The sequence below is a fragment of the Pithys albifrons genome, chromosome 5 (genome assembly GCF_047495875.1).
Source record: "Pithys albifrons albifrons isolate INPA30051 chromosome 5, PitAlb_v1, whole genome shotgun sequence".
Taxonomy (NCBI): Eukaryota; Metazoa; Chordata; class Aves; order Passeriformes; family Thamnophilidae; genus Pithys; species Pithys albifrons.
Window position 1 is genome coordinate 57,098,327 of NC_092462.1, and position 27,609 is coordinate 57,125,935.

The 27,609-nt window shown below is 37.1% G+C and overlaps 1 protein-coding gene across 2 annotated transcripts; it reads left to right on the forward strand.

Annotated features, from left to right (window-relative positions):
• Positions 1–24,425, forward strand: SEPSECS (Sep (O-phosphoserine) tRNA:Sec (selenocysteine) tRNA synthase). Of its 2 annotated transcripts, none has more exons than XM_071556693.1 (11): positions 1–204; positions 1,406–1,560; positions 3,821–3,939; positions 4,027–4,185; positions 4,716–4,869; positions 8,344–8,446; positions 10,631–10,760; positions 10,883–10,974; positions 18,931–19,024; positions 19,665–19,755; positions 20,909–24,425. In XM_071556693.1, the coding sequence occupies exons 1-11, from the start codon at positions 91–93 to the stop codon at positions 21,156–21,158; spliced, it is 1,461 nt and encodes a 486-aa protein (XP_071412794.1). In that variant the 5' UTR covers positions 1–90; the 3' UTR covers positions 21,159–24,425. The 2 variants fall into 2 exon arrangements, with proteins under 2 accessions (XP_071412794.1, XP_071412795.1); XM_071556694.1 differs by lacking the exon at positions 1–204 and adding an exon at positions 804–824.
• The last annotated feature ends 3,184 nt before the right edge of the window (positions 24,426–27,609 follow it).

The window sequence follows — 27,609 nt, forward strand, 5'->3', positions numbered from 1 at the left end:
CGGCCGCGGCCCGCCCCTTCCTCTGGGAAGTGCTTGACTCCACGGGCCTGCTCGGCGCGGTGGGGTAGTGGTGGTGGCTGCGCCGCGGCCATGAACGCGGAGAACCAGCGCTGTAGCGAGCGGCTGGTGACGGCGGCCTATGTGCGCCAGGGGGCGCAGGGTCGGCGCGCACACGAGCTGTGCCTGCGGGCGCTGCTGGACCAGGTAACGGCGCCGCCCCAGCCCGAGCGGCCCAGAGACCCTCCGAGCGGCCCCAAGACCCTCCGAGCGCCCCGGCCCGGGCCAGGCTCGCAGCGGCCGCCCCGCAGCCGGCCGGGGCTCCGTACGCGGCTCGCTGCCCCTGGCACGGCGCCACCGCCGCGGCCGTGGGGACACAGACCTTGCGGACACACAGGGTGAAAGGCCGCGGTTGAGAGAGAAAAGTGGCCGCCGCAGGTTGTGTAAAAGGCCCAGCGAACAACTAAAGAAATGTTTAAGGGCAGTTAAGATACTGGTACTTTGCTACCTGACTTAAAAAGTGATACTTCTAAGGTGCCAAAGCAATGTGTATTTCTTTTGTTTCCATTGTATAAAAGTCATGATCATGAATTAGCAAATATTTCAATTCTTGGCCATCCTTAGCCATGTTGTCTGCTGTTTCCAGTTTAACTTTGATACTGGGACATGTGGAAAAGCCCCTGAGTTTATAGCAGCACTTTTTTTTTTTTTGTGCTCCTTTGCTATGAGGATTTTCTCTGCAATTGACAAAGATGAGTTAAGGAAGTACAGAGCACGAGAAGGCATGTTTCTGGTCGCAGGTTTTGACGTGATCTGGAAGTGGTTAGGTAATAACTAGGTATTATTATTAGATAATAAATAACTGGAAAGAAAATTATAATAGATAATATGAGATTATTAGATAATAAGTAGATTCGATAAAACTAGAAAGAAAAATGCACAGATAGGAAGATGTGTTGCAATTGAAACTGTGTTTCCCTTCTACTTGTATTTTTGGTTGACTAATGTCCAAGTATCTTCCTTTTCATCCAGTTTTCTCTGTTGTGTTCCTATAGTTGTAGATCCCGTCTAGAGAATACGTCAAATAATCTATTGTCTTTTAGGGAGTAATTAACATACGCCCATCAGTGTTTTTTTTGTGTACCATAAAAAACACTTCAAAGGTGAAAAATATCCTGACTGTTTTAATGTCAAGAGATGAGAAAGTTATAGTATTTAATAATATATGCAAAAATCATTATTTAACTTTTCTCTGAATACAGGTTCATAATAGTAGGTAATATAAAACAACACAATGAAAATACAAACAGTGTGGGAAGGAAGGATAACAGTCAAACAAAGTTGCATAAAGTTTTGTTCATTTTTCATTTCCAAGTTTCATAGTTACCTCTATATTATTGTTATTAAGAGAAAATGTCCTGAAGATGGATGGGATGAAAGCACCATTGAATTGTTTCTTCATGAAATTTCTATAATGGATAGCAATAACTTCCTGGGCAACTGTGGTGTGGGTGAGAGGGAAGGAAGAGTGGCGTCAGGACTTGTTGCCCGAAGGCATTACAGGTACAAGACAGTTTCAATTATTCAGATTTATTATTAATGCTTTCAAGTGGCTTATTTTATTGCACTTTGTTATCTAGGACCTTGATAGCATTTGAGAAAAACAATATAATGAAATAATTTAATTGATGCAAATTTCTATATTAAATTTTTATTAGTAACTCACTGTAAAGTCTTGAATGACACAAAATGTCTGGGTTACATTCTGTATGCTGAACTTATAGAAGCTGAAGGTACTGAGTTTTCTTCAGAGGAATGTTTTAAAATAATCTTTGTATTACTAGCCTTTTTAACATAGTACAGTTTTTCATGTGTATATGCTTAGAAACTACTGCACATGGTAGTTGTCTGGTATTGAACCTTCCTAGTGAACAGCTATTTGTGTTTTATTGTATTTATGAATAAGCTTTATAATGTTATTAGTTGATAGGCAGATGAAAGCCCAATCCATCTATGAAGTAAGAAGATACATAAAGACAAGAAGAGCTTTTAATAGGTTTTAGTCCTTCTGACACGGTGGCTGTGTTGTATGCTATAATTTTAGGGGCTCTGTGTTACACTTTTTCATATGTGTGTGTAGAGTTCTGTGCTGAATACTTTGTTATGTTTTATTCAACGGAAGTGAAACAAAGTGAAATTTCCTGGATGTTTCTCCTTGAAGGATTAACGCAAAGCATTTTAGAGACCAGAAATTTAGCAAGCTTTACCCCATGGAGGTTGAGTTACTTTGGCTTAATGGATTTCATAAGCCCTACAGTACCACGAAAAATGAATGGAGAAAGCCAGCAATATATCAGTTTGGCTTTTCTAGTTTTGTGTACTGCTCTTTAGACTAGGACGTGCATGGTAAGGGAGGGGAGATTATCTAAGAAGTTCTGTTTTCTGCCAGTGCTGGAGAAAGCATGTCTGGCTTCTGGCCAAGAGAGCCTGAACTGGCCCGTTCGATGCAGCTCTGTCACCTGTGAGTGTCAGCAATAGCAGGGTGTTCTCCACTACAGTAAGTGTTACAGGTGACTTTGGGAGTGATGGAGGTAGCAGGAGATGGTTTTCAAGCTGTCGTTCCTTTAAATTTAATAAATTCTAAGGGCCAGTTTTACTAAGGATTGCTCCTTAGGAAGGAGTCCTTATGTGCAGAAAATAAAAAGTGCTGGTATAAGAAAGTTACTAAGAACAGAGAAGAAAATATTTTAGGTGCAGTGAGGATTATGTGTAAGTTTCAACTAATTATCAAGCATTTGTGCATTTCAGCCTATAGCTTGAAACAGAAAAATAAATCTAAGCTGTAAAACTATGCTCCAAGAAGTTCTGAATTCTGTACACTCAGTGGACTGCACTTTACTCTATTCCCAAGATAAATAATTTAAAGATAAAGAATTTAAATTCCCAAGATAAAGAATTTAAATTCCCAAGATAAAGAATTTAAATTCCCAAGATAAAGAATTTAAGCCATAAATTGTTGTGTATTATTACAGCTGCTGCATTTCAGCCATGGGTCAAGTTAGTTAGTTAGTTCTGTAAGCTTGTATTTTAGAAATTATTCCAGAATCCCCCACTCCTGAAAGGTGCTGAATAATCTCCAAAATTGTAAATGCAGTTTGTAAACATAATTTATAAACAGAATGTAGACAGACAGGGTATTCCATGATAGATACTACTGTATAGCAGAATGAAGTAAATAAAAATACAGAAGATGGGCATAGCTGTGTATCTATATCTATATATATATATATAAAACATGTGTCACTTTGTATATATATGTTTGTCACAGTGTATATTATTTCCTTGCCTTAAGGAGATGAATTATTTGCCAGGGGAGTATCTGTATAATACCACTATGTCTATGCTGTGCTACACCGTGGGCAAATCATTTTTGTTCTCCTTGGAGTTGTGTGTCTGAACATGTCAGCATTTATAATGCTAATTCAACAAACATCAAGAAATGCTGAGGTGTGCTTAATAGGAAGCCTGCCAGATGCTAAAAGTGTTGCTGCCACGGGTCTTCTCAAAGTTTTTACTTGCATGCTTGGAACATTTTTAATCTACTGTTAAAAAAACCCAAAATTTCATACAAATGTGTGTAGTTTATTACAATGAAATTCATTGTAATGAATTACAGATGCAGATATTGATGCAGATATTGATGTTGCATTGGATACAAAATTTTCCACAATTGTTTATCAAATGAAATTCTCTTTAGTCAGCAAGAATTATTGCTTTGCAATGTGAAAAAACTTGATGTGTGTTTTCAACTTCTTTTGTCTAGATTGATCCATGGAATTGGAAGGTCAGGTGATATTTCTGCAGTCCAGCCTAAAGCTGCAGGGTCGAGCCTTTTGAACAAACTTACTAATTCAGTAGTTCTGGATATTATAAAGCTGGCTGGTAGGTGTAAATTTGAAAAATCTTTCCTGTTTTGGGGGTATGTCATGGGTTCTTCATGTTAATTTCTGTCTTGCTTTTTCTGTACAGGTGTCCGGACAGTGGCCAGTTGCTTTGTGGTTCCCATGGCAACTGGCATGAGTTTAACTCTGTGTTTTTTAACATTGCGGCACAAGAGACCAAAGGCAAAATACATTATCTGGCCACGTATAGACCAGAAATCTTGCTTCAAATCAATGATAACTGCAGGTAAGAAGGAACTGATTGATCACACAGAGTGTGCTCTTCTACAACTATCAGAGTGACCAATTCATACCCTTGCAGTAAGAGCCAAAAAAGTCTTAATGCACAGTTAGTTTTGCTTTATTTTTCCCTCCTGATTTCTAACATGTAATCACATGTATGAGTTGTCATCCTAATGCCTTGTGAAATGCAGGCAATATGCTGAGGTACAGGGGTGTATAAAGTAGTCAACAGAGAACACAGTACTAAGGAAGTTACAGTTCACCCTCCAAGAAGGATGCCTAATTTACTCTGCTGAGAGTTATATAAAACTGAAGCTCATGGTTCAAATCTCTCTCTCTTAAATTTCTGCAAAAACCATAAGTGTCCTAGGAATGGTGATCAAAAGGTGACAATCTGATCTGCACAATTTTTTCTGTTAGAATCTGTTAAAACAACAGAAGCAAGAAGTTTTTTCAGAGATATACTGAAACTAAAATGTCACAATTAGTCATAGATTTGTTGTGTTACATTCAGGTCTTGCTTTTTTTGGTCAGGTTTTGAGCCTGTGGTGATAGAAAATGTGTTAGAAGGCGATGAGCTACGGACAGACCTTGAAGCAGTGGAGGCCAAAATCAAGGCACTAGGTGCTGAAAATATTCTTTGTGTGCATTCCACAACATCTTGCTTTGCTCCAAGGGTACCTGATAGGTAAGCAGTCTTTGTAAGAAATGTGTAAACACAATTAAACAAACAAAACCCAACAAACCAAAACCTTCAGGTTTTGAATGTCCATCTTCATAAAATTGCTTCTGCCAACAATAAGTAAAGGTCCTGTTTTCTGTTTGCTTGAACTGTGTTCCAATTCCAGAAAAGTATATTAAAAAGGTGAGAATAATGCAGAAGGTCTTTCTTCTGCCATGTAACTGAGATTAATGATAATCTCTTATGGTGAAATTAATGCCATTTGGATATTTTATATATTGGGATTTTATAATTTCATGGCAACAGTTAAAGTAGACTTCCACAGAGATGTGGTCCAGGAAATACAGCTCCATAACTAATGCCATGTTTTAATGGTACCACTGGCTTTTCTACTCCTCCAGGCAGTGATGAATTTTCCTTGGGTGTTAATACAGTTACCAAAAAAAAAAAAGCTATAGCTAAATTTAAAATCTTTGCCTGAGTTACTCCTTCCTATATTATACCGATGTGTATAGGGGTAATTAAGATACACCAATAAAGGGAAACTCTTGGATACATCTAGGGCGGATGTGCTGCATAACACACAATTTGCCCTGCCATAACTTAGCTTGGTTTGACCATTTGCTGCCTGATTGCATGATGGTGCTACTTATAATTTTCAGCTCTTAAATCACTATTAAAATACATTGCATTCTTTGCTACTGTTATGTGTCCATATACGTAACTTTTGTAGTTGCTAAAAGGTGTCATTCAAGCTCTATCTGATGCTGGAATGAACACAGCAGGCATGAGTGAGAAATAGAGTATGTGAGACATTGTTTCAACCTGTGCATTGCTTATGAAATGCTTGTTAATCTGAAAGTAACATGTTGGAGAAGAGGTGCCTGAAGTATTTGGTATATTGAGTCATTTGTCCAAAATGAGCATTGTTGTTATTTGCAAAACCCGCTTTCTCTATTTGCTTGCAAAAGTAAATACAAAGAAGGAAATTCCACAGGTTTTGCAACTGAACAAGTGTATTTTTATGAGCTTACATGTAGTATGCTAAAGTAGGAGATATTAATGTCTTTTTTCACATGGTTTTAAATGTAGTGTCTTGGTAGTTTCACTGGAACTGTTTTTAATTTATTACAAAATTGAAAAGACTTATGTTTAGAGTTCCAACACAGTGTGTGCTTCTTTGTTAATTACTTTGTTAATTGGAAAATTAAGTTGACTATTTGCAAGTGTATGAAAGAAAGATTGACTCTGAAATGTGGCAAGTAAAGATGTGTTTCACTCTCTTTTCCTACCTTTAACCCCCCCACCCCCTGTATTTATCATATGTTAAACTAGTTGCTAGAGGGAAGTTAAAACTTTGTAATTCTGCAGAATACTATGAGCATTGCGTGAAGTTGACTTGCAGATTTATTGGCTAACTTAAATCACAGCTATCAAAATTGAATGGTCTGTTTTATAGCTCAGGTAAATGAATCTTTTCCTTATCTGCTTCCTTTTTTGACATGTGATTGTTTTGTCCTCTACGACTAAGAGATGAATTACTACCTAGTGGCACTGTGTTATGATATACTGCAGGTATAGGAGGATTTGAATGCACTTTCTATTTAAAGGATACTGTCAACTGTTGAAGGCCATAACATTCATCTTCCTACAGAAAGGAAAACTCTCTACAACGTTTCTGGAGGGTGCCATTTTAAATGTCTGTTTTTAAATATCTTGCATTTGTAAGTCTTTATTTAGTTATGGTGGTGGTGTTTAAAAATTTTAAGTAGTTTGTGCCTATGTGCATATAACTTTACGTTGAAGTATTGTTTAATTCTGTGGGAATAATTCACTAGTGTTTAAACACTCTTCCTCAGAAAGACATTAGTTCTCAGGCAGTATTTTACCTGCTGTTGCTGTAAGGTGATTCTAAAACTACTGATTTAAGAGAACGAAAGGGAAAAAAGTGTATTTCTCAGTTGGTTTATGTGCTTAGCAGAATTCTGTATCTTTTTACTTTCATTAATAGAAAAAAGAGCAAAGCTTTCTTTTCATGAACTTTCACAAACAGGAGAGAAAGAAGGAATAAATTGGGAAATATTTCTGTATTTGTGACTATTAAAAGAACTTGAGTAGTGGCTAACTTACATTAATGCCTTATGATATGATTAGCAGCACTTTCAATGGTTCATTTTAAGCCATGGAAGCAGACAAGTATTGTGTATCATTGTTTGCTTCCCCACATTCTCTTCAAACTACAGCACTCTCATTTTGTGTTGTAACATGGACCTGATTGTTCAGTAGAATATTTTTAGGAAAAATAAAAAGAGACTTTTCTACTTTCAGTACTTATAGAAGTTAACTTATTTCTCCTTTAAGTCTCGGGAGATGAGACAGATGAGCACAAATAGCTGCACACCCTCTGTTATCAGTTTGGTGAAATTCTCTACGTGCACTCAAAAAAAAAACTTTTAAGAGGGGAATTGTGTTCCTTTTGCGGCTCTCTAGAAGATGAGGAGTGAGTCTGATTAAGATCAGCAGATCAGAAGGCAAAAACTTTGCCCTGCATATTGTTATGTTTCCTTAAGTATTCTGTTAATGTTGCACAGTTCAGGATGTTAATAAATGTGAAACATTATTGGACATGCAGCTTCTGACAAATATCTTGACTGTAGAAGATGAATAAGTACATTGCATTACTGGTGTTTCCTAGTTGTAAAATACTTTTGATTTCTTTAAGGATGGTATGGTATAAGTGATGATTTCCTAATGATTAAGATTCAGAAAATTTAATATGGCGTTTGTGGCTGAGTTTTCCATTGCACAACATCACAAGGCAATGTAATAGAATAGAATGCAAAGGAGTGTCACCTCTTGCAAAGTGTTTTCATACTCTGTCACATTTTATATGAATGCCAGTACATTACAGTGGGAGGCTGTAGAGAAAGAGGTAGAGTAAAAATGCATTGGAAGTAGTTTTCCTTTAAAGAATTTCTTTTCTTTTAATTTGTCTGAAACATGCAAGTGAGATTCCAGCCAAAGGGTTGAAATACTAGTTCTTTGAATTAAACAGAAGCATGTAAAAACTTCCTGTTACAGAATGCTCTTGAAACTTCCATAGGTCAATGTCATGTTGAATATCGGAGGAAAAGATTATTTAGAAGTCTGACTGGCTAAAGTTCTGTTAGTTAACATTAAAGTAGCAAAAAAAATACTTACACCTGAAGCAAAATGATTTGGTACTGGTGTCCAGATAAAACTTAAAGTGAAGCATGAGAAGTTTCAGACCAGATCAGTTTGCAATATTTGTAAAAGGCAATAGAAATTTTTATCCTAACCTTTATAGCTTAAGGTGACAAGTACTGCCTCAAGGTACTGATGAAAAAAGTTATGTTTCTCATTCTGACCTCCTTGTGGACCCCTCAGTCTTACAATGGTCTGATTTATAAGATGAGTTATATTTATCAATGCTTCTCTAAATCAGTTTTATGCTCACAGGCTGGAGGAACTGGCTGTGATTTGTGCTAATTATGACATTCCCCATATTGTCAACAATGCGTACGGAGTTCAGTCTTCGAAATGTATGCATCTTATCCAGCAGGTAGGAGCTGTGTGTTTCCAATAATATTTTTTCAGCAAGTATAAGTAAATCTCTGATTTGTAGACAACTAGCACATTTTCAGATGCTTCATGGCTTTGAAAGTAATCCCATGCATGTCTGCTATTTGAATAATTTTCTGAGAAAACAAAACAGGGAAATGGAAATTTAAAATAATATTTGTTATTTCTGTTATGTGCTTTTTGTGAAATTACCCTACATTTATTTAGGTTTTGTGTATGTTCATGTGTCTTTCATAATGGAAAAAATGTCTTTAATAAGATTTCTTAAAATATTTCCTAAGCTTGTTGACTAAAAGAAAAATAATGGATCACATTTGAATAGGGATTAAGCCTTGAACACAGTGTGAGTTACAGATTTTCAGTTGATGGTACAGGATTCTACAGCAACACTTTATAGATGTTGTCACTGTTAAAATATTGTTGGCACGGAGAATGGTTGAGGAAACTGGGTTAAGTTTAATGTTACATTCAAAAAAGTGTTACTGTTTAGTTCGAAGAGGATGTTGCTTGATAACTTAGATGAGTCACAAAAGAGAATTCTTGCGTTTTTGCTCATTGTATTGTCTGTGCCGTGCACTTCAATATTTCTCTTTTCTCTCTGTTGCCTATTCAGAAAAATAGGAGTTGTAGTTTAGCAGGATCCAGGGGATCTTGAGCTATTATTAATTAAAAATATGCTGGTCATTTTTTTCTGATTGCCAAGTCATGTTTTTAATAGGGCACAGATAAAATTATGACAGGAATGTCATGTTGGCATTTCTAAATCTTGAAAGATGGAGAATTTAACAAAACAGGAAGTGTTATATGAAATAGAAAATAGTATGTGCTTTATTTGAAGTGTACTTGGTACATATTTATGTAATTTGCAAAAGTTTAGTGAGAAATTAACATGAAGGTGGCTGTGGAAATGCTGGGATTTGCTGCATGAAGTGTATCTAATGATAAACGTTTCAGACTATAAAGCTACAAATAGCAGCTTTACTGTGTTGGTTTCTGCATTTTTTTCTAGACTTGATAGGTTGTTTGTTTATTCCTTGCTTATGCAAATGTATACATTTGAGCTCTGATTTGTTTTACATTTATTTACAAAAATTTATTTTGTGTGCTAGAAAATGTGTTGTTTATGAGGAAGTAGTTATTAATGAATACTTAGGAATATGGACATGCTGAGCACAGTGTGAGTAGAACTTGCAAAAGTATCACAGAGGAAAAGCTTTTGAGATCATTTAATTTGTTGTGCTTTTCTTATGGTGGTCGCTGGTCAATTAAAGCAAACGGTAGTTGTTGGCATTCATCGTGCCATGAAAAAGCTGACAAACTTGGAGTGCCTCTTCCTATCTCACATGCAGTAAGCCATCAAAACAGAAATATTAATGTGGCTTAGTTGGATCTACTTTTTTTTTTGTCTGCTGTACGTATTAACTCTGTTTCTCTTCCTTGCATTTAGTCTGTAGCACTTTAAAATTTGCATGTGCTTTAGGATGTGTGGAGTTTAATGTACTTTTCAGGTTCTCTTTTAATTGTACAGTTTCCAGTCCCATGTTATTTGAATTGAAGGTGTACTGCAGAATCTAGATTTTTTTTTTCCATTAAGCATGTCTGAATGTTTAGGTGTAAGGGTGTTTGTTTTCTCTGAAGTGGAGGATTATCTGCTGTAAGAAGTTACCAGGATCTTGATTTTCGCGTGCAGCCTTACAAGGAAAGCACTGTAACAGCCTACTTGTTGTAATGCAAATTTATACACGTATTGAGAAAAATCTTTGCTAATGAAGCGTTAACCTGCAGTCCTTTACTGTGAGAACCTGTGAAAAGTGTTTTAGATTGAAGAGTTTTACCTGTATATTTCCCATTGAATTTCGAGGAGTTTGGTTTTGGTTGTTGAAAATGAACTCCACTTAGACCTGTGGGAACTAAAATCAGTATTTTAAATCACAGAAAAGTGGGAATTTGTAAGGGCCTATGTTAAGCAGACAATGGTGCTAATAGTGAGCAGTGCTAAAAAAGGTAATACTGTGATTTTTATTTTGTCATCATAAATGCAGAATCTGCACAGGTTTCAGGAATTGTATTTATTTTAGTTACATTGTTGTTTAATTATGGTGCTATCACATGTTTCCTTTTTTCTAATGCATACTGTGGATTTTTTTGTTTGTTTTTTACAAAGGGTGCTCGGGTGGGCAGAATAGATGCTTTTGTTCAGAGCTTGGACAAAAATTTTATGGTTCCAGTAGGTGGTGCTATCATTGCTGGCTTCAACGAGTCCTTCATTCAGGAGATCAGCAAAATGTATCCAGGTAACTGGTTCATAGACTGATTTCAGCCATATGAAATAACTGTAGAAAACTTGATTATCAGCTTTCTTTCACAGAAAATTTATTTTTGCCACTTTAATCTGTATATCGTGGGATTTTTTCAGGAAGAGCATCTGCGTCTCCTTCCTTAGATGTCCTCATTACACTTCTGTCTCTGGGTACCAGTGGCTACAAAAAGTTACTGAAAGAGAGAAAGGTAAGCTTTTTGTCAAGCAGCATTTCCTTGAAGTCAGCTGTTGACAAGGTCTTGTTGCACAACTGTTTTGTGTAGTAAATCCAGTTTCTGTGTAGAAAGCCATTGAACTTGCTTGGAATCTGGAAAGGCAGTATGATATAATTAATTCCTGGTTAAATGGTGATCATAGGTAGGCATGATGCTGTTGTTTGTTCAAACCAGAAAGCTGAACTGAGGTCCTGTACTAGCATGTACAGTATTTGTTGTTCCAAAATGTGACTAATACAGTACAATTTTGTCCACAAAAGCTTAATCTGAGAAGTACTGTACTGTGTTATCATGGTCACAATGCTTGCAGGACAGGAGATTGGACACTCAGAGAACCCAGAGTCTGTGCTCTTCCTCTCTGTCCCTATTGTGCCTTTGTGCTATGATAGTGTTTAATTAAATGTTTATGCATCACATTCTCTGGAGAATCACAGCTTCTGGTTAGGTTATAAATACTGTGCATTGCCACAAAAAGAGAAGAATACTGTCATTTAAGGTATTCATCTGGATACACAGCTAGGTTTCTTCTCTGCCTTTCACAGACTATGTGTTTTAACTTGGGTATAATTGCATTGCACAAAAATCCAATGAAAGTCAGGTTGGAATCTGTATATCTTGAGTTATCCTTAATTCTGGAAATAATAGAGGCCTGATTTTGCTCTCTTTATATAGTAACACAGAGGATTCTTTTTGTAGAGGCTTTAGATAAGAAAATGCTGTGAATTAAGTACTATTAAGTTAATAATTTTAAATAATGCATTATCTGTTTCATTATTTTATTTAAAAACTACATTCCAGTTGTTTCCTGCTGACAGCTTGCTGCTGTCTCTGATTGTGTGGCTTAGCAGTCGTGCTGGATGCTGGGACTTATTTCTAGCTGCTTGTAGAGGCATCTAGAAATTCTCTATACTGGAATTGAGATCCCATAGAAATAGCCACACTACAGAAAACCAAACCAACTTAGTGGCCTTCAATGACTAAGAAGGAATCTGTGCAGCTGAAGCAGAAACGTGGCTTGTGAAACACTGAAAGCAATTACCACTCTTGTAACTACTGCAATACCATTTCTAACATTTTGTTCTGGACTGTTGTGTGTATTGCCATGTATGGTTTGTGTCTTCATTAAAAGCAAATTGTATTTTTCCCACTTTACTCTCATGTCCAAAAGAATATCAAGTGAATTTATCGTGCCTCCCACAAAGTTGATTTTGACGTTAGATACACACCAGTACCAGATGTATAATGAGCACTATAAATATTGTCCTAGTCATAAATAATAATACTTTCATAAATAACATATCTTAATGAATAGCTGTGTATTTTGAGTCATGTCACTTCCTTGGAAATAGAACTCTAAAGTGAATAAAGTACCATATTTTTACAACTTCAGGTCTTTCTTTTTCAAATGTGAGTATATTCTATAAAAAGGGCCTTATATATGGCATAAATATGTTTCTTTTATTGGATTTGCTGTAGAAATAGAAACATTTTTGCTTAAATCTGTTTGTTCCTGAATTGTAAAAATGTAATAGTGATAGTTTATTGCCTGTGCTCTGAGGAAGCAGAAGCAGAGCTTTTAGGCTTCCAGCAGGAGCTATTTATAGCTTGACATTGAGTACTCCTTTCTATATTGGTGCAGCTGCACCTACTCGCTCAAAAAGTCAGCTATAAAAAACTTTAGGTATTTTTTTTCCTTTCTCTTTTTACATGATCCTTATTTGCTGGGTGTTTCTTCAGGTTATTTGAGCTTAGGCCGGAAATACCAGAATGTTACTGAAAAGAGAGAAATCTCACACAACTAAGGAAAGAAAACTGGGCAGACTATTGTTTTTTCACATAGATTAGCTGTTTAGTATAGAAGGGGAAGAGATTATGTGAGAGGAGCATATACATGGAGTGGGATTTGTCTGACAAGCTGGCAGTTGTGCAGTGTGCAGTTGTCCAGGAGTATGGGATAATTATACTATAATATGAAGGAGGAAAATGGTACAATGGATCTGAGGACAGGAGAGAAGGGGAGTAACACACATGCTATTCAAGTAGCTAAATAAAGGTGGCCAATATGAAAGTTTAATAAGGAGTGTTTTCAGCAGCTGTATCGATCTGATGTGTCCAGAGAAAGGATTGAAGACCACCAGCAGTAATATTTTCTCACTTGTTCTGAATTTTCAGTATTCCTTTTTATATGTTTGTGGTATTTAGAACAGTGGTTTTCTGATCTCAGTAGGTGATTCTTTGTCCTTTTGTAATGCAAATGACAGCTGATCCAAAGTCAAATTTGTTACTATCTTTGCTTTTAAACAATTCATAACATTATATAAAGGTTATGGTTTTTTAGCAACTTCCTTGATGCCTCAGTACAGGCCCCATAAATATGTCCCACTTTTTGCATTTCCAGGTCATAAAAGTTGCTATTTTCAGCAAGGACATTCAGGGTTTGTATTCAGGAGCCTACTGACCAGGTTTAATACCTGTTAACTATTATCCTATACAGTGCTTTTAATCCATTTAACTAATTATTATATTGGTATTATTGAAGAGATGATGGCTTAATTTTGTTTTCAGCAGTTATGGATTTCCTTATTAAACTTTCTAACAATCAAGGTGATTCTCATTTTCTTGCATGTATTTCTGTGTTGCTTGGGATGTGATGGAGCTTTTTATATCAGTATCCATCTGTCTCTTTACTTTGTGAGAGTGCAACTGGAGCTATTTTTATGTCCTTACTTCTCTAAAATATTTAAAATCACACCGAGTGGGTGGAAGTTGTTTGGTTTTTACAATTCAGTAAAATACTAGGTTTATGTTTCCTGAGTTGTCATTGATGTAATTGATCTGATTGAAATAAATTATTTGTAGAGTTCAGTGTGAGTTTATATTGCTCTACTTATTATGGAAAAAGAGAATAGCCATGGATATGTATATTAAAAATGTAAAAAAATCAGATATTCTCAAAGCAAGATAGACATTTGTTACTCCCTTTGTTTTTTGTCTAGTCAGTTTGCTACACTGTATTTTGTCAAACATGGGAGTATTGCAGAATTTTCCTCATGTGAAATAAGTAGAACCATATTCAAACATGAGAGTGGCTGGAGGCAAAATAGTTTCAAGTGAATTGTGTTAAATGACATTGTGTAGTTAAACAAGTGCCAAGCATGACTGGAAATTTCAAAGAGGCTTACATACTTACAGTATGTATTGGAGAGAGATGGGTCGTAAGGAGCCCGAACTCAAGGTCTCACAAGTGCTGAAAAGAAAATGTGTTGACAGATGTTTTTAAGAAACACCTTTAAAAACGTGAATGTCAGCAATAGTGTTTTACCATATCTTTCTGTTAGATTACATATTTGTTAGATGCATGTGTTATGAAGGTTTAAAGGTTCTGTAATTAGTTTCTTATTTTTAAAACTTTCTATTATAAATTCGGAACAAAATTCTTGCAGTGCAGGAGACTCTTTCTAGGAGGGGGTGTGGCATGTATAGGTGTCACACACATACATGTGTAACTGCTGTCATGTGTTTGGCTGCATTTGAAGACAGGAAACCTTCTAGGGCTCTATTATACTAACAGGTCTCATTGCTCAGCACAGCAGCGTCTCCTTGGCGGCATGAAGTGCTGTGCCAGGGGGTCTGATCAGATCACGAGTCACATGCAGCTGGTCTGTCTGACACACAGAGCAGCAGAGGTGCTGTGATGGTTGCATTATAAACAGCAGCTGCTGCTGCACAGTAAGATGGGACCAGAGGAGTCGCAGGTACAGCATATGAGAGTTGACAGTTTATCTAATGCAGAGGGATTGTAAAATTACTCTTGTGCGGTGTCGTCTTCAGCGCCATGAGCAGCTGTGTGGCTGCTCTCTGAGGACAGCTCGTCTTTTCAGATGAGGGTGAGGCAGGGAGGAAGGCAGTGTTACAATCTCACCTTGTAAGCAAGCTGCAGAGTTAGGGCCAGCTAGGATAATTTCAACAGTGCACAAAAACTTTTCTGGCCTTCATCAATTGACTCTTTGTCAGCTGGTATGGGACTGATGGTACATTTAGTACCCCCATATTTTTTTTCTCTGGAGTTACTGGCTTTTTACTTACTTGTTTCCCTCTAGTTATTTACATTTGGAAGAAGAGCAGCGCCTATTACAATGGAGCAGCAAATGAAGAGTCACCCTTACTAGTGTAGGTTCTATTAAATGTAGTTTTACAATGTAAATATGGTATAATTCAAAGGCAGCTAAATTACACCCTGACACCTGATCCTGTCAGTCCTCGGAAGCTGAGCAGGGTCAGCCCCAGTTAGTACTTGGATGGGAGACCTCCTGGCAATACCAGGGGCTGTAGGTTCTAGTCCTGAGGACTTCACTGTCACTGTCCAAGCTCACTCAGCTGTGGCAGATGAACCTGAGGAGTTAAAGGGTGGAGCCAGTTCTGCACACGCTGTGCCTCACCTAAAAAATCCACTGCGCAGGCTCGAAGGACACACCCACGTGGGGAGAGCCCTGCCCAAATCTGCACTCACAAAGCTTAGCCGAGACGATAGTATGATTCGAATATTTTTAACATTTGCTACAACAATTCTTGAAAATATTTTTGCATATATATGTAGAATGAGGCCATTTTGTCCAAATAATTAATTGGCATATTTGATGCTGTCTTGGGTTGAGCTGGCAAAATGCCAACTGCCCAAGTACAGAATGTTAGTCTCTCTTTTTCCTGCTGAGAAAGGGGAGATGGAAAAAACTCTCAAACTAGGTTTATGCTGAAACTAACTATATGTATTTATACAGAAAAGAGAAAAGTAATACTACAATATAACACACACACAAGTTAGAAATAACAAGAAATAACTCCCCACTCCCCATTTAAAATAGATTCTATCACTCAGATCTATAAGCACTTTAAAAGACACTCAGCAAGAAAGAGGAAGTATAACAACAAAATGTTTCTACTTCCCTGAAACTAAAACAAAATATGATGTAGTATCAGCAGGAGCAGGGCCCAGCACAGCAGAACAACTGTAGCACGTCCTCACTGTACTTCAGTCATGATGGAACTGAGCAAAAAACACCTCCTACTCCTGTATCATATCCTAGGTTTGATTCATCTGGTATGAAATATTTCCTTGGTTACACAGTCAGGTGATAGCTGTCTCTCCTAATCCACATAGATTCTCTGAGCCTGCTAATTTGAGGTCTGGCTAAAATCACTGCAGATGCATACAGCATTGCTGACTTGTTCTTCCTATTTTTTAATGTGTTTTTGTTGATTTAGGTGCTGGAAGGACAGAAAGTGCCAAACATTTCCATGTAGTTTAGCATTCAATTCTCTATCCTGATGGGTTTCGTGATAAGTTTCTAAGAAGAAAGAGTAAATTAAATAATGAAATTTAGCCAACATTTAGTGCTTGGATTGTTTGGTGCAACTTTAGCATAATAGTTGGCTTCATTGCAGAAAACTTGAGTGTCTGCTACAGAAAATCTATTATGTAAGAGCTCATTTATATATAATTGCTTAGGGTGCTTATAAATTTTCCATATAAGAGAAATATTTTATAATAGAGGTCGGTTATAGATTTGACCTCACAAAAATATTGCTTTTTTCCCCATTTTTTGGAAAGGCAGTTAATCTATTTTGGAACAAACTTCTCAAACTATAAAATATCTAGAAGGCTTCCTGTGGAAAGGCACAAAAGAGTGTTGTTCATAAAAATAAAAAGTTTTGAATTTATGTTCATGTAACTTCAGTCAAAGTGATGAAAATACATACTTGGATTTTTTTACCCATCTTTCCATTCTCTCGTGTTTTAAAAAATGCCTGAGTATTTAAAGGCTCATCTAGTAACACAATTTCATTTAATACATGTAATTTATGTAATACTTTTGTACAGTGGGTAACTTGTTATACCAGCTTGCAGTCATTTTAGTAATACTGTAAGGGAATTATCAGAGAATTCCCTAGGTACAACACCAAAAAATCAATTACTTGGGAATTGTTTCTTGTTCCAGTATATTTCACCAACAATATCTCCATAGTAGACACAATTTATATATATTTCTGTAATATTTTGCTTCAGCTGCAGAAGTAAATAGCCAGCAGAGGGAGCACAAATTAATTTATGATTTGTATTTAAAAAAAAATTAGTAATAAAATGGCTAGTACATTAGTGATGCTTATTGTGGAAAGCAGGTAACAAATAAGTAATGTGCTTATATTCAGTGAGGGACCAGAAGGGCGGCAAAAGTGTCTGAACATTTGAAACAGAAATGTTTTTCAGCTTCTGTGAGTGAACTGTAAATAAACTCTGATGAAACCATAAAACCACCTGGTTTACAAGAAATAAGAATTATTGTCACAAATAATTAACCATAGATACTTCCCAAAATTTTTGTGGTTCCAAATATTGCAGAAACTCTACATTCTTGTTGATGGTTGAATCAATAGCCTAATTCATTTAGACAATAGGAAGGTAGTTTTTCCTCTCCATCAGAATTCATTCTGTGGTATTAGGAAGAACAGGGCAGGACCTGTGCGCATTCAGTCACTCATGAAGTGAGACTGGGCTTCCTGAAGTGGTTTAAAAAAAGCAGCTGTAGCATTCTTCCAGCTTGGGGACCACAAAGCTCATTTGGTTTCGTAAGACCTTGGGGAAGTTCTGTTCAAAAACATATTTTTGATCGTGAGCTATAATTTGCTTCTGTCAGAGTCCACAGGTCAGAGCAGGATACTGGTCTACAAACAGAAGAGGCAACTCTATTTAAAGAATGAAAAATCACTTGTCAGTCCAGGAATTGCTTCACCAGGCAGTCACACTGAAGAAAATAAGCAGAAGAGTTTTTATGGCCAGAAAGAGGAAAAAACTTGGTGTTTAATAGCTTTTAAAAAGACTGCTTAGTATCTATACGCTTTTGCTAGTTTTTATGAGAGACTAAGCATTAAAAAGGATGGCAAAAATAGTATACAATAAGAAGAATGGTGTCCATAGGTCCACTCTGTCCATAGGTATTTTGAGCTGATACCTGAAGAGGAAGATACTAGACTGAGGAAGAGCATGAGCAATTATCATAGATTACTGCTGGGGAAGAGGGAGAAAATAAAATACAGATGAAGTAAGAGAAGCAGCCTTTTGTGTGCAGTGTGACTTGTATCTGAGCCAAAACATTTATGAAGCTCAGTCTTATGTAACACTTTCATAGTAAAGGTGCAATCCAATTAAGTGATAGCAGAAATTCAGATATCTCCATTCTTTTACTCATCTTGAACAGGAGAGAGGTCATAGGAAAAGGACAAGCTGCACAGCAGAGCTGAGTATTCAGGAGAGTGTATATTGTGTGAAATAAAATACAGTCAAATGTGCACTCATAGCCTACTTAAGAGACTGGATTGGTATTCTCATACAGAAAAGGAAGTCTCTGCACTAGTGGGAATTGTGATTGTGTGATACTGGTAACAAAATGTACTGCTTTTAGTCTGGAATGTATTAATAGAGAGAAAACAAACTAAGGAGCAATTTGCCATAACGTGGCCATCTGTGATGATGACAGTTCATTCTCAGTGGTTTAGGGGCCAAGGCAGGGGAAGGAAGGCTCTTGCAGCTGTGGGGTGGGATAAGACCCCCACTGTGCACTGGGAATCTCTTCCAGGTTTTACCTTCCTAGATTTCAGGGCCACAGAGAGAATGACTGGCATCCAAAGCACATATATTAAATCAGACAGACTTTAGTATCAGCTTGAGAGATAAGAATAGTGTTCCTGAAATAGAGCTGTTACTTTATAGAATTATTTCAGTGAATTGTCTGGTCCACTTACTTGGTACACTTGAAAAGAGAATCAGCTGGGCACCTGTAGGATGTAATGGAGACTTAACAGTTTTGTGAAATAGGTGCTATTTCCTCTGTTTGATAGCTAATGCCAAAAATATTGCATCTTTTTTTTTTCCAGGAGATGTTTTCCTATCTTTCAAGTGAGCTGAAGAAGCTGGCAGATAGCCACAATGAGAGACTCTTAGACACACCACATAATCCCATTTCCTTAGGTAATTGTTGGGGTTATATCTTTAAAAAAATTCTACTATACTGTGCATTCATAATGCACTTTCATATACCATTCCTATATATTAAACATTGTTCTGTAGACTCTATTAAATTGTTCTTAGACTGATACGAAACCACTGAACCCAACACAGTAACCTCCTGCAAAAGTAGAGTGGTAACTTGGGCCCATTACCTCACTCCTGTCCAACATATTCATTTATTGTGATCAAGGCAGGCAGAAGATATTAGCATATAGTAATACCTTTTATAAAGTACATTTAAAATAAATTATTGTGTAATTACTTTACCCCTCATCTTAGTGTTGTAAAAGAGATTATGGAATTACTGCTCAAGGTATTTGTTCTAACCAAAAATTCAGCTGAATGCAGCAGTAATATTGCCCACCTGTGCAGAATCTGCATGCAGTCTAACCAAAGAAGTAATCTATGACAGTCTGTGGAAAACTTAAAAATTATGAAACGTCATATTGGTGTTTCTTATTGGTGTTTCTTTTCTTTTGTATCTGAACACAAATATTTGGCAAAGTGCTTATTGTTGGAAAGCAACTTGTCCTTTATGATGATTCTCTTGGAAAAAAAAGCAGCTTTGTAGCAGTTTTAACCTGACTTTATGTTACTTTAGCCATGTCACTGAAGAATCTAGATGAAGGTAGTGATGCTGCTGTTACCCAGCTTGGATCTATGCTCTTCACAAGACAAGTTTCTGGAGCAAGGTAAGGATGCTATGAATTAGAAAATTTGGGAGGTTATATTAACATATATTATATTAAATGCTATAAAATTTGTTTTTTACCAATTGTCTCATGATTACAGAATGCAGCCTGACAATAACGAGTCAGAGAGTAATCACCCTTCTTCACCGCTGATGTCAATTAATGTCTCCCTGCCTGAGTTAGCAGTGAGGCTCCCTTTGTTAACTTTAGTAGGCTAAATAGATAATCTTTGCCCATTTAATTTAGTGTCATTATTCCCTAGTACCCCTTGGTTTCATTTAGTTTACAACTGTTGTCTGATATTATAGTTCAGATGTAAGCTACTTAGGGAAGATCTTTGTTTTGTTTATTGAAGCACAAATATGGTTATGCTGGATGTCTGAGGAATAAGCTTTTAATACCCTACATAGCTTTTTGTCATATGGAAGAAGATTCTGCTTTCTGGAACTAACTGTGTTAAAAAAAACCCCAAACCAATTAAAATCTATGGCCTGAGCCAGTTTGAGCTGAATTTATTCTTAGAGACACTGTTACATGGAAATGCAAGCCAAATAATTTTTAAAGATTTTGGTTTAAACCTTTTAGAAAAATAGAATGATTTAAAATTTGTTTTGGCAGCATTCCTTAATCTGAAAATTACTGGTGCCATGCTCACTTCTGCTATAGACTTAGTGTCATTTTTTTTGTAGCAGAGCTGAATGTTTCCACCTCAGAAGGTATGCCTCATTAGCTTGGATTATTCCACTTCCTGAACAGATGAATGACAGTAAATCTCTATGTACTGTAGTTTAGTTAGATGTTCTTTTAAATTTTCCTGTCCTAACCTTGGCTTGTCCTGTAATTCTGCCCATCTTTGGCTGATATTATTCAACAGGTTCAATTTTTGAAGTTAAAATTCTCGAGTTCTTTGCCTACTATAAACACTTCAGGTTTTCCGGTTTTTTTTTTTTTTTACAAAAGTAAGTCTTTTGGAGTACACACTGTTCAAACCCAGCATTTCAAGAGATTTTAAATGTTACACTGGTGCCGAATGCCAGTGGTAGGAATAGCAACTCCCTACTTCAGTAGGAATTTGTGTAATTGTGTTCAACCTAGAGTATCATATAACATGTCCAAGGCATCTCTAACTGAATCACGTTTTTGTTTGTTTCAGGGTTGTTCCCTGTGGGTCTATACAAACTGTGAATAACTACACTTTTAAAGGCTTTATGTCACATGCAAACGACTATCCCTGTGCTTACCTCAATGCTGCCTCAGCAATTGGAATTAAAAAGCAAGATGTAGATGTATTCCTAAAAAGACTCGACAAGTGTTTGAAGACTTTAAGAAAAGAAGCAAAGGAAGAAAAAAGTATCAATGAAATAAGTGATTCTAATGCAGCCACAGAACAACTTGAAGACTAGAAGATACAAATTTAGTAACATGGGCAGATGGTTTTTGTCTGTTGAGTTAGAATTGTGCATCTGCAGTGCAGAAATCTATTCTTGATCTGAAAAAAACAATAAAAAACTGGTTGAAATTCAGCCTTAAGAAAGTAGGGAATACTTTCTCCAAGACAGAGGGCCAGATACAATTTTTTGCAGCATACAAAACATACTTAAGACCTACCAAAGTAAAGCTTTATCTTCATGAAGAGTTTGAGTTTGCCTTTCAGTTGATGCCGTGAATGACCCTTCCCCCCAAAAACAGGACTTCGAGCCACGTTAGTGTAGGGTAAGATAAAAAGTAAAGGTCCTTTAGTAACACAGGGCCTACAGCCCACAGGAATACAGGATGACATGCATGAGTCTTAGTTCTTGTTTCTATGGCTTTTATAATAAGATCCCTCCAATCATTGCTTTACACATTTCTCAGTCCAGCCCCAGTCCCACCCCTGGTCCAACCCCCTGGAATTGGGTCTGGGGTCGTCAGGACCCTCTGTCTTCATCAGCTCTTCTTCCTCAGGCACACAAAGGTCTGTTGGAGTTCATCCAATTCTGGCTTTTGGGTCACTCTGACCTATGTTTATGTTTCATTCTGTAGGCCTTCTGATATCCTTCAGCTCTTTACCTTGGAAAGGAGTCTAAACAAGATTAATTAACTAAAGGAATTTGAGCTCCCTGTTCTGGGACAGGGGTAGTGATAGAAAGGCATTAAACTTAAACTGTTAGAAATATTAACCCTCTAAAAATCTACAACTACTGTGTTCCTAAAATCTACAAAATGTGAAAATCAGAACAAAAACCCTTTCGGCATCACAGTCTATGGGTGGCTGTTTGGACCAGTGTTCACCAAGTCACAGAATGTTTGTTCACTTGTTTTTAACAAGATTGTCTGTGGCAGTGATTGAATTCCTTCCTAGGTATAGGCTATTGAAGCAACACGTTTCACTGCTCTAAAAATACCTTGATTTTCATCAGCATACATGTCACTTTTAATTTTTTCAAAGTTTTTTGCAAATATTGGTATAGCCCTTACTAAACAGGATATTCAAACTGCATGTGGGGATAACAGAGTTGGAATAGTAATGTTTTTCAGGTGTTGCCACCTGTCATGAACTGCCTAGAACAGTGGCCAAGAAGAACCTTAAAGTAACTCCTGTCCTGTCAGTACTCAGCTCTTGAAAACATTTGCATTGCTCAGCAGCCCTAAGAAGATTTAATACTGAAAGTCAAGGGGTTTAGAGTGGAGAGGTATGGTCAATAAGATTTTTTGGTTTTGTTGTTTTTTATTTTCATTCTTCCCATTTCATCTTTGATAGGGTGATCAGGTCAGAGACCCACTGAAAAGGAGCAGAGCAATGTGGGATTAATGCAGCAGTTTCAAAGCTAGTGAGACCTTGAGAGCATTTTGGCATGTTTAGTCCACTGTTGTTGAAATTTATAGACTTCCATTTCTGTGGTGTTTCTTGCCATTGGCACTGTTGCTTCTGTGGCTCTGTGCAGTTGCTGATTTGAATTCATTAAGGAAACAATAGATTTAGAGTCTGTTCCTGAAACAAAGGTTCCATATCACTGGAGTGACAGTGCTGTAGGTTGCAAAACTTGTAATTATTCCTAAGTGCAGTTACTACATTGTGTGTGGCTTCTATCTCATTCACTGTTCAAGGTGAGCATAATGTTCAAAGACACTCTCTTTGTCTGTCTGTAATGTAGTAATGCTGGGGATACCACAATTAATGAGTTCTAAATGGCAGGAAATGTTTGAAGTTACTTTGTTTGGTGGAATCTGAGACATGTATCCTTCAGAGCCCTTTATAAATTGCTTAATCAAAATAGTGGTGCTTTTAAAAGGATGGTCCGTCCAGTGCGTTCAAATTAATTAATACAAGAGGTGATGCTAATATGTGGGAGTTATAACATGCTAATCATCATGAAGGTGCTCTCACTTAATGGGGTCCACTCTATCTTAAGCTTAAATTGAACTTCTGCTTTTCCACTGTTATTGCTAAAGTTGCACATTAGATTGATTACAGCCTGTGCAGGTATAGCTCTCCAGACTGCAGTCACAGTTGTTGTTTGCTGTACAAACATGTCCTAGGAGGCACATCAGATAACTTGGCCATCGAGCCCTTGTGTCTGTAAGGAGATGTAAATGTCTTGTCTTTTCTTTCTCTCTGTTTTTTCGTTTGTTTGTTTAGGGCTGAACTCAGTTTTTCCAGTCAGTAAGACTTCCATAAACTTTTGAAGTCAAATCTCTGTGTCTCCCTACCTCAGTACTCTGTATGTTGGAGCAGCTGGTGTGAAGCACCAGGCCTTAGTGATACCTTTCTTCCTAATTTTTTATATTGCTGTTTTGTGCCTGAATGAGTATAAATTATTGATTTAGATGACTAGTCAAAGAATGTGGATATTAGAACTACCATTACAAGAGTGTAGAGAGGTGCCTGATAGCAGGTAAATAAGCATTTGATGAATGATAGCCCAGCTCTGAGTAAGGAAAGCAGCAGTTGCTGTCCTTGAGAGGAGGAAGTCTCTGTCTTTTGTGGTCTCCTAATAAATTGTCTGCTGCAAGTAATTCACCCAGTTCTACCATAGATTGAACTACTTCCTCAGGTAGTGTTTTTTTCTGTCTTTGAAATGTTTGCCATTTGCAATCAAAGCTGGAAATTTCAACAAAGCTCTAAGCAAGAATCCAGAAAAAGAGATAAATGGTTTCTTTTGATTTTGACCTCTTAAACCTTTTTTATTAAAAAAAATAAGATGATGGGTTTAGTAGAAAACAAAAATAAAATTTAATTTTTGTGTCATTAAAGCTCTTCACAAATCTTGGTGATGCCACCTGAAGTCAGAGGATTTAAAATATTTTGAGAAATGTGTCCCACCATGGTGTATAAACTCTTGAACTAAATATCCTTGTTATGTTACTTTGGTAAGCTGTTGTACCAGTTTGTAGTTTTGTTTGCTTGCACTGTCCCCGTACGTGTCTTCAGTTTTAATTAATGTTCATTTTTTACAGACAGAAGCATTCTGTAATGTATCGTATATGTAATGAAGTTTTAAGTAATTCAGATGGCAATATACTTGCAAGTAAATGGAGAAGACTTGGTTATTTACAGCATATTTGAAACAGGAGATTCAGTAGAGGATAAAAAGTATTTTTAAGGAAGAGTATAAATTACTTATTCTCTAATCACTAATGTCTGTAATAAAGTAGTGGAATAACACTGGGCATACACCCAGTGGGCAGAATTTTCATTTATTTCCTTTGTATAGCAGCTACAGGGAGATTTCATTGCTATAGAAGGTCTCACACACTAAAAGTAGTACTGTGAAAGATGACAATAGCATGGGCATGTGTTAGTCAAACTGTGCAGAGTAAAACAAATTTATTAACAGTATTTGCCTTCTATGAAGATCTTTCCAAGATTATTCAGTGAAGTAAGAAGCTTCTTAATTAACTGCAGCCCTTTTTGTAATCCCTAGACTTTCACATCACTCAAAAATCTCTGAGAGCCAACTTGTCTCCAGCTTCTGCATTACTTGGAACACAACAGGGAAGGCTGTCTGGGCTTCAGAACATACTTGGGGTGATAGAGCAGGAATACTTACTAGAAACACCAAGAACAGATGCCCATTTAGTAAGGCTGTCTCACAGCTGCTGTTTATGTAGCTACCTTTCTCCATCATCATCTAAGTCACAGCATGTGGTTAGCAGCCATGAAATAGGAATGGGCAAGCACTTGAAACATTCCAGAAGAGCTGAGGATTCAGAAAGACCAATTTATAAGGTTACCATTCTTGCTGCTTAGTCTGCTGCTCTAAGTTACTGCCCTGTAGCCAAGTGATGTGTCTGCTCTGCAGCTGCCACAGTGCATACAGAGTGTTACCAAACACTGAAGCTGGGGTGTGTTTGAGCATTGCCAGCCTGAGGAGCAGTGGCTGTAGGGCCACCACAACACCCACTGTGCTGCTGCAGTACTGATGTGCTGCACATACTTTCTCACTGAAGACAGGGACCTTTGGCAACGTGGCAGGGTGCAAGGGTAGGCAGGGACCACTCAGATCACTGCGGTCTCAATCACCAAAATTACCATCCTCCCTTACAGTGCCTGTAACTGCTGTGTGAGGTGCTTTTCTTTTCCTCTGCTGTTGCATCTTAGACTATCTGGATCTATACATGTGGAAGAAATTAAGAAGCAGATGGACATGCCTTATAAAAATAGCACTGGGATAATACAGTGCAAGTGAACTGACACTGAATGACCCATCTCACAGGCCCACTCTTAGCTTACTTTTTTTGTGTGTGTGTGTAGAATCTGAGATAATCAACAAAACAAAGGACTTTAAGAAATAATATTGCCTATTCGTGCTTTGCTCGTAACAATTGCCTAAGATACAAAGCAAATAAAATCTACCAGATGCAGCAAATTCTCTTGAGCCTAAGAAAGCAAAACTGTAATGTTGCAAATGTAAATGCTGGCATTGCAGCTTAATACACATATAAACCAAGCAATCTATATTGTGCGATCATCATTTTTTAAGAAAGGCTGGAGCCTAGAGACTAGCAAATGTTCTCATCTGCAGTGTATCAGCAGTTCTCAGTCTTCAGCTGCTGTACAGATAATAATTCTAATTGAAGAATCATTACATGAATCCATATGTGAATGATAGATGGGCTATAGCCTTTTGTTCATGATGCTTTAAAAATTGAGTTGATGGTTTTACTTTTATAAGGGCTGATTATATTGCCTTTTCCTTCCACGCTCCTTTTTTTTTAATGCAACATTTTAATCACCCTGGTCTGACAGGATTTGGAATCTGAAGGGAAAACAATTTCTGTAGCTGACAATTTTTTTAAACAATAGCTATTTAAAGCTTTGAATTGGTTACAAAGTGACGCTCCACAGAGAGAACCTTTGTTCAGATGTTTTTAATTCTGAAACTAGTGCTTGAAAAATTGTGCTCGATGTGCTCTATAATAATTGTTTTTCATGTATTATACTTTTTTCCCCTCAAAGATAACAGCATACACTTTAGTGCAGTTTAATAATCCTTTTAAAAAATCATAGTTAAAAAGGCATTTGCTCTGTTACTCATCAAGCATCTGTTCTATCAAAGAACTGGTAATATATTTATCTTGATGGATAAGCTTCAGTGTTCTGGACCAAGTTCAGTGTAACTGGACCAAACTTTCAATACTCTTTTGGGGATCCTAAAGTCAAGTTCATAATCTAATTAAGATAAGGGTGATAATTATATCTGCTGCTGAACAGGAGTCCTTCATCAAACCATGTTTCAACTAAATTCTTTACCATGGCATCAAAGCTGATCCAGTTCAGAAGCTGAATTGCTTTCTTAACATGGATGGTGAAATTTAATTTTTCTTTACATCCTGGATTCAAATCCAGGCTGAGTCAACTATAGCAAAATTATAACTGCTTGGGGTTTAACCTAATGTGAATATACTGAATGCAGTGGTTTCAGCTGGGTGCTACCTTTCCTATTGCTTGTTCTCAAAGGGCTGCAATCATTAGGCTCCCATCCTACACCTGGTGCTGGTTGGAATGGAGGGTTGGTCATGGGCACATAACATGGCAGCAAAAGAGGCATGTGTGTTATCCATCTTTTTCTAGGCATCCCAAGTAGGAACACACCACTTAGGAATTCAAGACAAAGATACTGTTGTTACTGACCTGCATCCTCAAGAAACTCTTTCTCATGCACATTGCTTGTGATCAAAGTGTACCAGAGAAGCACAGGGCCAAAATACAGGGAAAAGGAGACAGGTTTTCAACATTTTGGAAGGTTTCTAGATTGGTTATATGTGTTGGGCTTTTCTGATGTATAAAGCTAATATTATATGTATAAAGCTATATAAGGCTGTGGAAACTCATGAAAAAAATATTTGCAACCATTCTTGACCCTTACCTAAATTGTTTCTGAGCTGAATTCTGTGCCATGACACCTCTGTAGCCACTGGGGGTTGAATTCAGTGCCCAAGCAGGGGTAAGCATTCCTGCTTTGGTTTGTTAGTGGGCTGCCAAGCAGATGAGCAGTTAATCCTGCAACAAGTCTTTCTGTAGTCTGAGGAACTGCAGAAGGGAAGAGAGCTTAGCTTGGTGTCTGTTAATATGGCAAATTAAGAAATGTAACTATTGAGGGAAAATACATCAAATGTAACTAGAGAAGTATCTTTTAAAAAGATTTGCAACATACTGTATAAACTCTTGATTAAATACATGTCTGCTTACTCCTCTTAGAGTTTTCATCTGGATCTCTCTGTAATGAAGCTACAGTACTGATTCTGGCTTCTGATTCTATACAGCATCTGTTTCAATAGTGGCAGAGGAATTGCAAATGGTTAGAGGGTGGAGGGGCTCGAGATACAGTAAAGATACATTTTTAAATGGAAGATGAGGAAAGTGTCTAGGAA

Excerpts from the sequence above, each read along its gene's own strand:
- SEPSECS (XM_071556693.1), top strand. The coding sequence starts at position 91 with ATGAACGCGGAGAACCAGCGCTGTAGCGAGCGGCTGGTGACGGCGGCC. Across the intron at positions 4,186-4,715 it reads CAAATCAATGATAACTGCAG|GTTTTGAGCCTGTGGTGATA; the intron begins GTAAGAAGGAAC and ends TTTTTTGGTCAG. Across the intron at positions 4,870-8,343 it reads GCTCCAAGGGTACCTGATAG|GCTGGAGGAACTGGCTGTGA; the intron begins GTAAGCAGTCTT and ends TTATGCTCACAG.